Source organism: Musa acuminata, chromosome BXJ1-8, assembly GCF_036884655.1.
Source record: "Musa acuminata AAA Group cultivar baxijiao chromosome BXJ1-8, Cavendish_Baxijiao_AAA, whole genome shotgun sequence".
Taxonomy (NCBI): Eukaryota; Viridiplantae; Streptophyta; class Magnoliopsida; order Zingiberales; family Musaceae; genus Musa; species Musa acuminata.
Window position 1 is genome coordinate 52,618,683 of NC_088334.1, and position 14,434 is coordinate 52,633,116.

The 14,434-nt window shown below is 36.9% G+C and overlaps 2 protein-coding genes across 2 annotated transcripts; one reads left to right on the forward strand and one right to left on the reverse strand.

The window, feature by feature from the left end:
* Positions 1–526: 526 nt before the first annotated feature.
* LOC103995534 (tubulin-folding cofactor B) lies at positions 527–11,785 on the reverse strand. The gene is made up of 8 exons (XM_009416137.3): positions 11,603–11,785; positions 11,367–11,518; positions 9,232–9,350; positions 8,886–8,947; positions 8,372–8,413; positions 4,320–4,453; positions 2,346–2,415; positions 527–846 (listed from the first exon to the last, which is right to left on the reverse strand). Exons 1-8 carry the CDS (start codon positions 11,702–11,704, stop codon positions 796–798), a joined length of 732 nt encoding a protein of 243 aa, XP_009414412.1. The 5' UTR covers positions 11,705–11,785; the 3' UTR covers positions 527–795.
* A 776-nt stretch (positions 11,786–12,561) lies between these two features.
* LOC135589254 (protein CYSTEINE-RICH TRANSMEMBRANE MODULE 13-like) lies at positions 12,562–14,126 on the forward strand. Its single transcript, XM_065081532.1, has 3 exons — positions 12,562–12,696; positions 12,803–13,079; positions 13,884–14,126. The coding sequence occupies exons 1-3, from the start codon at positions 12,648–12,650 to the stop codon at positions 13,927–13,929; spliced, it is 372 nt and encodes a 123-aa protein (XP_064937604.1). The 5' UTR covers positions 12,562–12,647; the 3' UTR covers positions 13,930–14,126.
* The last annotated feature ends 308 nt before the right edge of the window (positions 14,127–14,434 follow it).

The following is a 14,434-nucleotide window of genomic DNA, read 5'->3' on the forward strand; positions in this document are numbered from 1 at the left end:
GTGGCTTCAACTGACTTGTGAAGTGCTGCTCAAGTAAATCGGGCAACTAACTCACTCCTCTCCGCATTTTGGGCTTTCTATTTTCTAATTTTTGCCCTTTTTAAATATCTAAAATGTTCTCTTATCAAAAACCAAATAGTTTTTTCGGTCTCATCTAAATCAAGCTAGTCGAACGTAACGTATATTGAATATAATATTTTTAAATATTTCTATGAATATAATATTTTTAAACATTTCGGTTTCAAGGAACTAAGTAAACTTGTTGATCGATCATGAGATAAAAAGAACTTGTAACATGTGCCAAATAGAAGTTTCTGATGATTCGGGTTTAGAAAAAGGTTATACACATGATGAACTGATCGAACTCGATGTTGACGAGAGGAGAGGAGAGGAGAGGATATCGAGCTTTCTACAGCAAGCATCGCACCAATAGAGTGGCGAGTTCAGGCCACAATGCCTGTGGATTAAAACATTACATCTATGAGCAATCATGCACTCTTAACTGAAACGAACCAGACCAAGAAAATACTCGAAACAAATGGTCTTTCCAACTTTTAAGTATCATAGTGGCCACAAATCAACCACAGGAATAGTTATGACAACACAACTATGTAACCTTCAACAGAAACGGCATCATCGCTTGCTCATAGATTAATTTGTTCACTTTGCGATATCTTCTGGGGAAACACATACAAGGACTCTTGAGGACTGAAAACATCACTCAAGAACTTCAAAGAAATCAGGAATTGTATTCCTACAAATGCAAATGGAAGATGCTGAATGTTCACCACCACTTTATATCTCTTCATCTTCCTCAAAAGGATCCCTCTCGGGGTAGTCTCCAACCTGTTCAAGTAAACATTTCATTAGCTGAAGTTCTAGTCTAGAAAATACTCTATGCTTCTCGATCAACTTACAAATAAGAGAAAATAGAGGCAGGGTTTACAAAGCGAAAAGAATAAGATATCGGAAAGAGAGATGCAGTTGCATGATTTTATTTGATAGTACAAGATGAATACAACATTACCGCATTATTACCCATTTTCTATAGGACCATCAATCAGTTGATATGTGCTCACAAATTCATATGTTTGCTTCTTTCAACATTTGCCCCATTTGCACAATCGACATTTACAAGATAAGACACTTCAGGATCTCTGACAACTAAAGCTTGAACAACAGTAGCTGTGTTATTTAAGCTGGGCTAATATTTGGTGTTGGCTGTACAAAATCAGTTAATATTGTTCTGTATTCAAGGCCAAGACAAATGCGATGTCATCAAATGCAACAAAGGCCAACAAAAACTTATTTTGAAACAAACTTTAGAATTTATTAAAATCAACAACAGTACCACATAGGAGATATAAGCATTATTAGAAGTACGTACACAAAAAAAAATGATGAAAGAAACAATAAAAAGAATACACCGTAATTGAAGGCAGGAAACTAACTACCACAGAAGGCACATAAGAATAAGTTGCAAAAACAATTGACACAACTGACAAGAACATGAGTTTCAACTTTTGTCATCTCCCAGGTAATTAGGTAGGCATATTAATCATGACTCCAAGCCCATCCCCATCTTGACATATGGAGATCCATTGGAAAGGTCCCTATCAACACACCTTTAGACTTGCCTGATCAACTATTCCATTCACATTATACCCTATGTGCAAAGCACCTGAGACTGTATGTAAGAAGGGCATCAATTTTTTAAGAATTGCATATCGTATGATGTAGTCAAAGCCTTGCAGGTTAACTAATTCTTTGGGTTGGATAATTGGAAGATAATGCCAACACTAGAGTGTCCATTGATTGTAACAGTAACTGCTCTGATTGAGAAGCTTGTGTATTTCTGTTGGCAAACAACTGTGGCCCTGCTTGATAACAAAAAGGGCCACCAGGTGAATGGAGCTTCTGTCAACATGAGGCCAGGGAGGGTCAGCATATGCAGTCTTACCCTTGCAAGTAGAGAGAGTTTTCATAACTCAAACCTAATTATTCAGCTTGCAAAGAAACAACCTGCTTGGTAACAAAAAGAAACCCTCCCCAGTCAAAAAAGTTGCATATTGTCAACTTCCTCTCAGGAATGTAAAAAACTTATAAGCCTCTTTGGCAAGAAGGAAAGGGGGAAGAAAGATCTCCATTTAGCAATCAAGACCCATTGACTGTGACTATGCAGAACTTCATTCAGGGACATGAAATTACAGGGTATAACATTCCAAATAAACCTGGACTTAATTCGTAATTCATATATAGGTCATACATTCATGTTGTCTTTAACTAGTAATATGTTTGACCAATGAGTAAAGGTGAGATTTTCTTTTAGTAATATCACAAGTTACCTTGACTTTGTCTGGCCTAAGCATAACACCATGTTGTGGAGGGCAGTCAAAATAGCGTTTACCTTTCACCCTGAAGAATCCAAAAGAAGGTCAAACAACCAACATCAGATAAAAAATAATCTAATCATGAACCCCAACACATTTCTTAAAATAAGATGTATGATACTTGCAGTTCAAATTTAAAAAGCTGCTTGAAAATATTACAACATAATCAGAATGCTAGTTTGGTGTCCACAACAACACAACATTGTCCTATCAATATCAGGCACAAAGCTGCATGAGGTAATTAAAAGGGCTGCACAAAGCCCAGTTAGATTTGATCTGTTTTCCATGGGCTCTTTTTGTCTGACCTTAAGTTTAGTCTGCTGATTTCATGACTGGCAAGTATTCCCTCGTTATACCTCTTCGCATGGAGATTATAAAACAGGTGTTAACAGGGCACTGCCCTTGGAATATATATGTGTTTAACACTTCTAAACACCAGTAATCTACAAAATGTGAATTTCTCATTTTTCAATCATGTAATGTCCAAGCGATCTTATGAATTGCATTCTTGTAAAGACATATGAGAGAACCACTTCCTTTGACTCGTAACTTCATTGTTTTTGTTATAATATAAACAGTTGCTATTTCATAGTATTTCAAGGTTGTAAAAAAAAATACAACACAGCAACAGTGTTCCAGTTATTCTTACAAAGATTCTTCAATACGTCTCCATGAGAAAGTTCCTGGTTCAGCCTCTTTATTGAAATCAAAAGGTAATTAAGATAGCAAAGACTGAATTTGTAAATTAAGAAATCACTTTTCAATTGTCTTAACAATTATATCAGAATAAGAATGAAGTCAGATTTTTGAAAGAAAAAAAGGATGAAGTCGGATTCAAAACTTTGGATGGTGAACAATGTTGATTATCTATTAACAAATAACTTGCAATAAAATGAGATAGTGGTTATTATTTGGAATAAGAATTACCACAATAATTTCAAGTCAACCAATTCAGATGTGTAGACATTTCTTGGATTTTTTTCTATGGGACACCTACATCTAACTTAAGCCTGCCTAAAAATAAAACCCACGCATACCTAGCAAGTTCTGGTCCATTACAAAAGCAAGTTGTTGAATTAGATAAGTTATATCATACAGTTTCTAAACTAAGTCAACTTCGGTATAGAAAGCCAACATAGAAAAAACGGAAAGAGATATAAACCTAAGTGATTTATAATGTTACATCTATCTCATTTAGAAATCTTTTATCAAACATGATATCAACCTCTTAATAAACTAGTGTATGCAATCATAGCTCTTTTTTGTGCAATTAACAGAAAGGATCAACCAGATCATTACTCACACATCTTAAATAGCATGCACATTATTCAAAAAACACAGAAGCTGTCAGCCTCTTTGAACCACCATGTGAGCCATGTGAGATGTTCACGGTCACATATCAGGACCACTCCTCTTGCAATATACATTCATTGCAACTTCCAAGGAAGGAAAATGACTCATGTGGTTACTGACTCATGTTTTCTTAGAGTTCCAATAAGATTTATGATAATGATGAGAGAAATGCTGATCTAATGAAAAATGAAAACAAATTAAGAAATATAAGCCATTTAAAGTAGAATTCCCAGAATCCCCCCAAATATTGGTTGCCAAAAATTCAAACATTTCACCACGAACTTCATAAGGCTACTCTATCTCTATAATCGGCCACTCTAGTCTTCCATTGCTGAATTGCAATTTTGGAAAGTTTATTCAAGATGGAATTCCATTCAGCCAGGTATTGATAATTAGAAAGAGAATAGCACATAATATACATAATGGGATCTAATTGTATGCATCTCAATGGCTGACAAATGAGTTACAAATAAAATTTAAGCTTCACAAAATCAATTTGGTCAAGCCTATATTAACAATCAAACAAAATATAAGCAGCACAAAATAACATATGATTAAAATTAAAAAGTCACGTACGTGCCATCATGTTTCCCTAGAGGTTCATCATATTGGATTCCAACCCAAAAACCTGGCCCCAAAGCTTCGGCTCTACCAACAAACTTGACAATTCCCCTCTTCTCCCCAGGTTCAACTTCACATCTATCCCCTACCTGCACAGAAAACAATGAACTTAACCAACGTAATAATTAAACTCAAACTAGCAGACAGGTTTGACAATGCATTTTTTTTTTTGAATGAGGATTTTGATGAAGAATACCACCATGCTAGAGAATCTCTTGTTATGTACAGCTTCATAATAATGTCAGAGGATACAGAGAGAAAATGTAGATTTGCATCAACATATCTTGAAGTGGTTTATTTATGTGGTGCATCTCCAGTAATTTGTCCTAACTTTGCTACTACTGCAATATTTTCTATTTACATGATGCACCTGTTGTGGTTGCAATCTTTTGGATATTTGAATCTATGGTACTTGGATAATGGTTCATGATAGTACACACTGGGAGTACAGGTACATGGCACATTGCTTGATACACAGTCTGAGGGTTAACCTTCTTCATATCGAGGTTCAGTTGGATACTTGGTGCGTGTATATATTATATATGTAGATGTTTGTGGTTTTGCCAATAATTTTTTCAACTAGTAGTATTTAAATTCAATTATTTCCATCTACTAATATAATGGTCCCATTAGTTCCAGCTCAATAAAGGCAACAAAGGATCCTCTTGCTAGTCCACCCTTTTCCAGATTCTCTAAGCAGGTGAGGCAGTTAAGGATAGAGTAGGAATAGTTGGCCCAACTCAAGACTCAATGGTGGTTGCAGGCACTCAGGTTTCCGGGAAACGCTCTCTTATGATGACTCTGGCTTTCTTTTAATGTCTCAAATGACAGAATGGCATTAGCAATGATATTGAATCAGTGAAAAAACAACCACAGTGGTGGAACAGCAACAGAGATACAACCTCCTCTTCTTCCTTCTCTTATCCTCTCATCCACTTATTTCTCCTCCTGTGGCACTGCCATTCATTTCCTTCTTCCGCTGTAATGTCCATGGGATAACCAACTTATGACCTAGATCATGACCTTTCATCAATTTGGATTGCATACATACAATGTCCAGGAACATGAAATCTCAATCCAAATTTGTAGAGAGGTGGGCAACTGTAGTAACTTGGACTTTAACGAGGCAATCACATATACTCCCTAATAAGCAGGTGAGGCTGTTAAGGATAGAGTAGGAATAGTTGCCCCAACTCAAGATTCAAAAGTGGTCACAAGGACTTGGGTTTCCAGAAAACCCTCTCTTATGCTGTCTCTGGTTTTCTCTTCATATCTCATGTGGCAGAATGGTGTTAGAAATGGTATTGCATCAGTAGGAAAAAGCGACAGTGGCGGAATGACAACAGAGATACAACCTCCTCTTCTTCCTCCTCTTTTCCTCTCATCCACTTACCCTCTCCTCCTATGGCACTGTTGTTCCTTACCTTCTTCGGCTGTGACATCCATGGGATCACCAACCTTCATGGTCCAGATTATGATTTCATCAATTTGGATTGCATTCACACAAATATCCAGAAACATGAGATCTCGACACATTTGGAGAGGGGGTGAGCAACTGTAGTAACTTGGATTTTAACTAGGCATAAAAAAATATGCTTCCCGCTCACAGTTTTCTGCAACTTTTCATGATTAATGTAAAGACAGACATAAGGTACTGGTATCTAATCAACCAAAGCATCATTATGACAGCTATATTGCAATGATGACAAAGTAGACAACCCAATTTCTTAGTTAACTTTGATTATCTCGACACATTTGGAGAGGGGGTGAGCATTGAGTCTGATTATCTCTCCCTTGTTAAATTTTTAAACAAGGGGGGATCACCTTCTTTGTGCATAAGGAACTGAATTAGCAATATCATCCAAGTTTGCATTACGACGCATACCACCTGGTATGGGCGGTACGTACCAGTCTGAGAGGATAACAATATGTGGACCACCCTCTTAGGGACGGTACCGGTGTCTCGACCCAGTATCGGGAGATACGGGATTTGTACTGGTTGGTAATGATCGGATTTCAACTGTTACCGATCAAGGGTTGAGATTGCCCTATTTCAAATGATCAATTTGACCGTTTAAGGCTTAGAAAATGGTTTTAAAACCCTTTCCTCCGCTCTCTTTCAACTCATTTCATTTTCTTAATTTCTTAAACTCTCTCAAATTCTTTTTCACTCACATCTCTCTCTTATTCTCACATTTTCACACTCCTAAACTCAACAAAGTTATGATTTATGGATTAGATCAAACTTAAGAGGTTAATTTGGGAGGATTAAAAGGAAAAACACTTTAATCAAGATGTATGTATTCTTTTTTTAGATTTTTATTGATTTATGAAATGATTAAGCCTATTTTATGTGGTGTATGATTTAATGTCTAATATGTTGTTAGATATATTTTTGATGGTAGAATAGTGTTAATTAAGGAGTAATTAAGGTCTTTAATATTGTGATTAATATGTTTAATATTGATTTTTTTGAAATTAGACACTTAATAAGTCAAATCTTTATATTTTATGCATATTAAGTATTGGATTATATATTTGTGATGGCATAATAGGTTTAATTAGGTTTTAATTAAGGTTTCTAATGCTGCTATTAGTGATTTAATGATGATTTAATCAAAATTTTCTCAATATTAGATCAATTCAATATCTTTAATACCTATTAGAGTGTTTGACATATTTATAGCGGTGAAAGATGATTAATTAAGGCTTAATTAACTATGTTAGTACTGTGATTAGTGGTTTTAATGACGATTTAATGATATTGAGTCAATTCTACGTATTTAATGCATTTTGTTAGGTTCATTATGATATTACATATAATCGCACCTTGTTATTTTAAATTAGGGGTAATCACAACTTGTTTATTTGATTTAAATTTGGTATGAACATGACACCAAAGGAACAGGCACATGATGACGCTTAGGATCATGCCCGAAAAATGGACAGGAACCGTCGTTATTGACAATGCATTTATTGTGATTACATCGGTATGGGTGGAGGAATCACCTGGGAGAAGATACATTTGGCCGATGGGTATCCCAATATTACAAAATGCAAGAAGGTTTCGAAGGAGGTCCGTAAATCATTTCAAAATAAGTTACAACAGGAAAAGGAAGATACAATAAAAAAAAAGATAAGAGTTGAGGAAAAATACTATAGGACTACGCAAGAACCAATTTATGACGCCTATGAGGGTCGTGGCGATGAAATAGACCCAGATCTCAGAGCTAGTATTCGTGCATCACTGGAGCATCAATATATTTATAAGGAAGCAATGAGGCATCAATGACCTAACTCATAATGGGAGCATGGCGGTGGCAGTGGATCTGCGCCATAAGGAATCCACAAGTCGGCTAGCATAAGGCAGCCAATTGCCCCTTCTTAGTTAAGCCGAACTAATAGCATGAGGCAGGGTGAAATTCGTAGTTTTATGAGAGCACTTGGCACGAGGTTTGCACTAGGCATACCGTCAATACACCTCAGTACATACCGTACCGAGTAGGGCTCGATACACCAGTACAGATCGAAATTTTAAACCTTGATATTATCTTGTTTTTTGGATGTACAGATTTCCCATGCGTATAGAGAGCGAAATATGAGTGCTCATCACCTGACTGTACATGCTAAAAATTTTGGGGTGGATCAGGTTTGGAGGACCAACTCGCCTCCTTTTTTATGTCTATTTTGTGCTCTAAGGTGCATTGATTTGTAAAACACTTTTAAATTAATAGTGTCTTTTCTTTCTTGGAAACAAAATGTGGAGCATAATAACACTTATGAAAATTTCGAAGCTGCACAATTTTGATCACACTATAGTTACATCAAAAAGAAATTATAATCAGGAAGCACCAGGATCAACTTATGTGACATCTAACATTGAGATACAAGGCAACTATGGTTTTCTTGCATTCACTTCATAAGACTTGCAACAATCCATTGGCAGCAATCGTAATGTATGCACTTATATGTTATACAGTTGCTGAAGAAACGTAATATCTACTGACCTTGATATTCGCACAAAGATCTTCCATGTAATTCTCCGATAGCTGAGACAAAAACAAACTGCAGGTTAACAGAAGGTATATGTTGCACATAAACAAAATATATATTCAAGCCAAGCTAACAAAAATATAAGAGACTACAAAACAACATTTTTATGTTTGTAAAGCACAACATGATTAAACAAAAACATAAAAATAGAGGGAAATACAAAATATAATGAGTGGTGATGTATATGATTTTATGTTCAAATAGTTGAATATGAAGCTTTTAGGTTAAACAAATATCCACTCAAGACAAGACAATAAACAATGAGGCACAAAACAATAAGACTTTTATGCATGTAAGGCTGCAGAAGATCAAACAAGAACATAAAGTATAGAAAGGGAAAAAATATGATGACTGGGTGATATTTGAATGTGTAGCCTTTCAGGTTAGACTAAAGAGCAACATGAGTTAAGAAACTCTTAACAGAATAATCAGGTACCAAAGGAAAATAAGAAAGCCCACAAAATTCACCTTATTTTCTTTTGCCATCGGATTTTGAGATACCATCTTTTCCTTAAACTTCCTGAAATTGTCTTAAATAGACAAAGAAATAATATACATAGGTTATGATGCCAATGACATTGCTGAGTAATTAAAAGTTAAAATATCAACGTACAATTTTCAAGAAGCAATAGATGGCATAAGCATTTACTAAAACATTAAAGACTCCAGAAACTGGCTGATACAATGTAAATCCATCAGATTCATGCCCGACAGTACCAATATAGGAACAACACAAGCATGAAAAACAACATATACAGGTTAAAGAGCTATGAGCAGTCTTCCAATATGAAAATTAATTTGTCAAGGAACTTACTATCAAGTTTATTATATGCGTCTTCAGATATAGTATATTTCTCGACCAACGAAGTGTCTTCCAACCAGCCACCAGAAGTTACTGAAGACGGATCAAGATCAATAATGTGCAAGCGGTACCTTAAAATTATCAAGTATAATCCAGTTAAGCAATAGTTGTAGGACAAGTAGATTCTTCCATTAAAAAAGATCTACAACTGCTAGATAAAATGAAAATGAATGAATAATTGGTTATCTCAGATATCACCAATTCTTTAATAAACAAGCCTATCAAAAGTCAATTAGCAGGCAAGATGCTTCAGTAGAAGAAAGGAATGGACAAAACTACGAAGCACTACATAACAATACCAGATTATAACATAAAAATATCAAAACACGAAGTAGTGGTAACCCATATTTTAAAGAATGACATTTCAAAATCTTCTCTACTGAACTCTTTCAGTGGTTCACATCTTTTCAGGTAACCAATAATCACTAATATTGGCAAACACCTAAAGCTTCTTCTAGTCAGCTACACATATTAGGCAATTGGTTATCATGAATGAAAACATTGGAGAAATGTTAACTTTTGCCCTCCAATTCATTGAATCATCATATTTCAAGAAGACAATCAGAATGCTGAAAGTGTTGCATCACACAAACAACCATCAAGTCATTTTCTCCATAGGCCCATCTGACAATCTTCCTGCACGATTTACACAGGGGATTAACGAGCACAAGAAATATCATTAGGACAAAGCTCAATCATGCATGCAACTCTGTCTCAGCACTTCCCATGATGAAGTTTAAAGCATAATTCAGACTGTATATGTTTAGTAATGAGTTGCTCAAAAAATCGAGTGTAGTGGTCAGGGTGGATCTTCATGGCGATTGACCTGTGTATGAAAAATGCTATAGTAACCTAGCCAAGTTTTGTAAGTCAACTAAAATTTCAAATTGTCATAATGCTCAAAAGGTAAAATGTATATAAAGAATTAAAATCTCATTTGAAATTTTGGTTTTTCCTTTTGTATTAATTTCCCGATTATTTTTTAAGTTCACTTCATAGAACTTATGATACTCATATTCTTAAGTTAAAAGTAATAGCAACTAGAAAAGTTTTACCTACCATATTCTGTCTTTCTAGATTGAAGTCTTTTTTTTCGTGTTCTACTAGAATGACACGAACCATTGTTGTCGACTTGAATAAAGTGGCAAAAAGATTATTGAAATTACTTCTTTTCCATAGTCAAATTTATGTTTTTGAAATTACTTATATAAAACCCTAAGCAGATCACATTAAGGCACTTGATAGTAGTTTTACAATTTGGAGTTTTATCCTGTTTATTTGTGGATAGATAAACAGATATGTAAATTCCTCATGTTATGTATCCACAGGAACAATACTGAGAGAAAAATGCACATATATCAATATTGTAATGGTTTTTTGTTTGGCCCTTGCAAAGATGTATTGCAAGTTCTGCCATTGCATACTAGTAGACTGACTAACCTACCATTTGCAGGGAAATGCCAAATCATTTCATCTCATAGATCATTTTAGTATGTGGATCAAGAAGGAAAGCAGCCCAAATAGATGTGACGTACGAACAATATTTTCAACCACTTATTATAAAAAAGTCAAAACCCAGTGGGTGTTTGAACAACATTCTATTTTCAGCTCTTCCCCTCAACCTGTCCTTTCTGCTTTTGTTAACAAGAGATTTTTCATTTGTTTCTAGTCATCATTTCTACATTCTTCAATGCAGTTCCATCTAATCACTGTCTGCCTACTCCCTCCATTTAACTGGAATGGTATTTGGAAAAGAAACATGTCTTAATAACTGCGAATTAACTGCCCTGCAGTTCCATTCAATCGATGTGCTCGTCCGTTCCATCGAACTTGAAGAGTAGTTGGAAACATGATATCAACAAGTACGGGAAGGAACTAATCAGCATGTGGATCCATTCCATCTTCCTAGGCCTGATTCATCCAATGAAATAACAGTAGCCGAGAACATGCAACGAATTAGCAATCAGATCCAAAGCATCCCAATGTGGTGAAGCGAAACCAAAAGACAACCTGAGACGACGAACAAAAAAAGGACCAGGGAAGATCATGAATCCGGAGCAAAAAAGAACGAAAGTAAACCGGCTGACCCGTCCTGGGGAGAGTAGAAGCCGAACGGCCTTGTCGCGTCGCTGAGGTCGCAGACCTTGGATCCGGCATCGTCGTAGAGCTCGAGGACCATCGAGTCGACGGCGGTGCCGCACTTCTTCCACAGCTTCTCCTTTACGGATTCCACGGTCATCTAAGAAGGTCGAGAGCGAGGGAGAGCGATCAGGCGTAGGGGAGATCCGAGAAGAAAGGTGAGACGGGAGAACCGAGCCGCTACCTCGAGGGAGAAGCGGACGTCGGCGGAGAAGCTCTTGACGTTGGCATGGGTGACGCGGAGAACCACCGAGTCGTCGTCCGGCAGCTGCAGCCGAGAAGCCATCGTGGCCGACCCAGGGATTTCCTCCGCCGTTTCCCTTTCCTCTCCTTCCTTGTTGTTGTTGGGCCGCCTTCTCCAGAAGGTTTCCTTGCTTCAACGAACAACGATGAAATCTTGACCCATTCGAGGCCCATTTGGGCCTCCTCTTAATGTTAGCCCTCGACAGCACTGAGGGAGGAGCGGGTCCCGCCGAACGCTGTCCCTAAAAATAAATATCAGATATTCTGAAAAATCAATCAGATTCGTATTTCTAAAGGAATAAATCCGATTGGTTTATGTTAAGACCGACTTATTAATATGATGAATATAGATCACCAGTCGGATCTCTTTAGGAGATCCCATGAATCCCTATGTCGTCAGAAATCAATCAGGTTCTATTACTAACGTAACTATTTCTATTATTCAATAGTATAAATTGTTCGTTAACGTAAGAAATCCAAATCACTAATCAATACTGCTTAAGTTTAAATTAATAACACATGAAAGAGCTAAGAAATATTTTATGTCAATATCGCTTTATCATAGGGTCATTAAGAGTTGTGAGATAATTATGTATTTTTATATTAAAAAAATCTAAGAAATCTTTGTCAAACTCATGATATATATATATATATATATATATATATAACACGACGATTTATTTATGCCATTTATTTATTTATTTATTTTGTTTTTGAAAGGGAGTTTATTCTTATGATTGTTATAATCTGATTCCTATAATTATAAGGGGCCATTTTGTGGCCTTACGTTGATGAAACAGAGAGCTTTATTTTGGATTTACAAGGAAAAAAAAATCACTTTTTTCTTGGAGGGATATATATGTAATTTTGTCATTATTATGGTATAAAGCTGTGCGTTCTCGCGATGATAACACCCTCTTCCAAAAACAGACATCTTCCGTCGCTCGCGGCCATCGATTCGGGAACGACGAGCGAGGAGGAGGAGGATGAGCTACAACAACCATCAGACGCCGGTCGGAGTTCCTCCCTCTCAAGGTACCGTCTCCAATCTGATGCAATAGATTGATGTCTTCGTTGCATTGTTTCTCATACTGATGATGGTGGTTGTGTTTCTTCCGACTCGATCGGTGATGACGATTAGGTTATCCTCCAGAGGACCACGCCAAGGACGCCCACCCGCCGCCGGGGTACGCTCCCCAGGGATATGCGCCGCAGGGATACCCACCGCCGGGCGGATACCCACCGCCGGGCGGATACCCGCCGGCGGGCTATCCGCCTTCCGGATACCCGCCGCCGGCTTACCCGCCTCATGGATACCCGCCTCCGGGCTACGGTTATCCGCCGCAGGGCTACCCTCCAGCCTACCCTCAGCCGGCCCCCCAGCAGCAGAGTAACAGCTCTTCCTTCATGGATGGATGGTAATGGGATCATTCTCCTATTTCTCTCTCAACCTGGCCGGTTTCGGTTAGCGATGCCCACCTGGGGGCGTCGAGATCCCGATCGACGGCGTGCGGTGGCGGATCCGCCTCACGCCACCGTTGGTGCACGTTAGCGGATCCCACTTATCGTGCACGGCCAATTTAGCTTTTCTTTCTTTTCTAAAAATTATTTTCGTGGTTCTTTTATTTTTTGGTTTACATAAATTTATTTGTTTAGTTTTCTGGGGGCGCGTATTATTTTCATCAGCCAAATTGCCATCTCATGTGGTGATTTAAATATTTAGGAGATTAATTAAATAAATAATTATCAGAAAATTTTGGAAGGAGGCCATGTGGTATCGACAACAAGAATAATAGTAAGAGAAATAATGAGAAGGAAACATAAAAGTTCGTTACGGCTGCGTTTCTTCATGTTTACGGTAACCGCATGCTAATATTACTCAATGTTTCAGTTTTACGTTAACAACATTGACTAATCTATATTTTCTTAAAATTATAGGAACAATTCTTCAATCTTTTTAGGTTTTTATTAGAATCTTAGATGTATTTCCTAAATTTCTAGACCTCTTTTAGTAGCTTAGTTAGTGTACGCAAAGTTATCTTTGGCCTCTGGTTTACCAAATAAATTCTCATGGAAATATAATTTATTTCAAATAGTTATTGAGGAATAGATCATTTACTTGCTAGATAGATGTTATCTGTTGTATGCTGCTTTATGCAACAAATGAAAAACAAAAAAAAGATTATTTGGTTGTTCATCAGTTTTCCTCCCTGTTTTTGTAGCTTGGCGGCACTTTGTTGTTGCTGCCTTCTGGAGGCTTGCTTCTGAGATGGGATAAAAAAAGATCGATAGGGTGTGATTCAATGGCCACAATGGTGAATCCCTTAACTGGATTCCTCCTGGGAAAAAACTGTTAAATTTGACATACTGTTTTTCACTTATTTATGCCTCTCATCTTTGTTGTAAAAACACTTGGAATTAAGTGTTCTTTGTGCTTTTGCTGATTTCATGTAGAAATTAAATGATCATCCCTTCTCCAGTAGAAACAGGAATCCTTTTGGTGTTTTGTCTATTGTTACCTCTAGATTTAGTAACCTATATGGATATGTTTTGAACTCTTCATATTAGAAAACTTTAATACATATTGCGGCTTGCATGTGAGATAGACTAGTGATGACTAACTTCTTTTATGTGTGAGGTGGAAAGGAAAATCTGAATTAAGCTTGGAGGGAACAAAAAGTGAAAGTTGTTGGTAACTCTTCATTGTTTAATCTTCTTGACGGGCCTCAATCCTCTTTTGCTATCAGTTTGTAGTTAAAACATAGTCACTTGA

What these genes read in the sequence shown, in the direction of transcription:
- LOC103995534 (XM_009416137.3), bottom strand. Translation starts at nt 11,704, where the DNA reads ATGGCTTCTCGGCTGCAGCTGCCGGACGACGACTCGGTGGTTCTCCGC. An exon ending in TTCTACTCTCCCCAGGACGG is followed by an intron (nt 9,351 to 11,366) that starts GTCAGCCGGTTT and finishes GATAATTTTAAG; the next exon opens with GTACCGCTTGCACATTATTG. An exon ending in CGATGGCAAAAGAAAATAAG is followed by an intron (nt 8,414 to 8,885) that starts GTGAATTTTGTG and finishes TTTTTGTCTCAG; the next exon opens with CTATCGGAGAATTACATGGA.
- LOC135589254 (XM_065081532.1), top strand. Translation starts at nt 12,648, where the DNA reads ATGAGCTACAACAACCATCAGACGCCGGTCGGAGTTCCTCCCTCTCAA. An exon ending in CGGAGTTCCTCCCTCTCAAG is followed by an intron (nt 12,697 to 12,802) that starts GTACCGTCTCCA and finishes GATGACGATTAG; the next exon opens with GTTATCCTCCAGAGGACCAC. An exon ending in TCTTCCTTCATGGATGGATG is followed by an intron (nt 13,080 to 13,883) that starts GTAATGGGATCA and finishes CTGTTTTTGTAG; the next exon opens with CTTGGCGGCACTTTGTTGTT.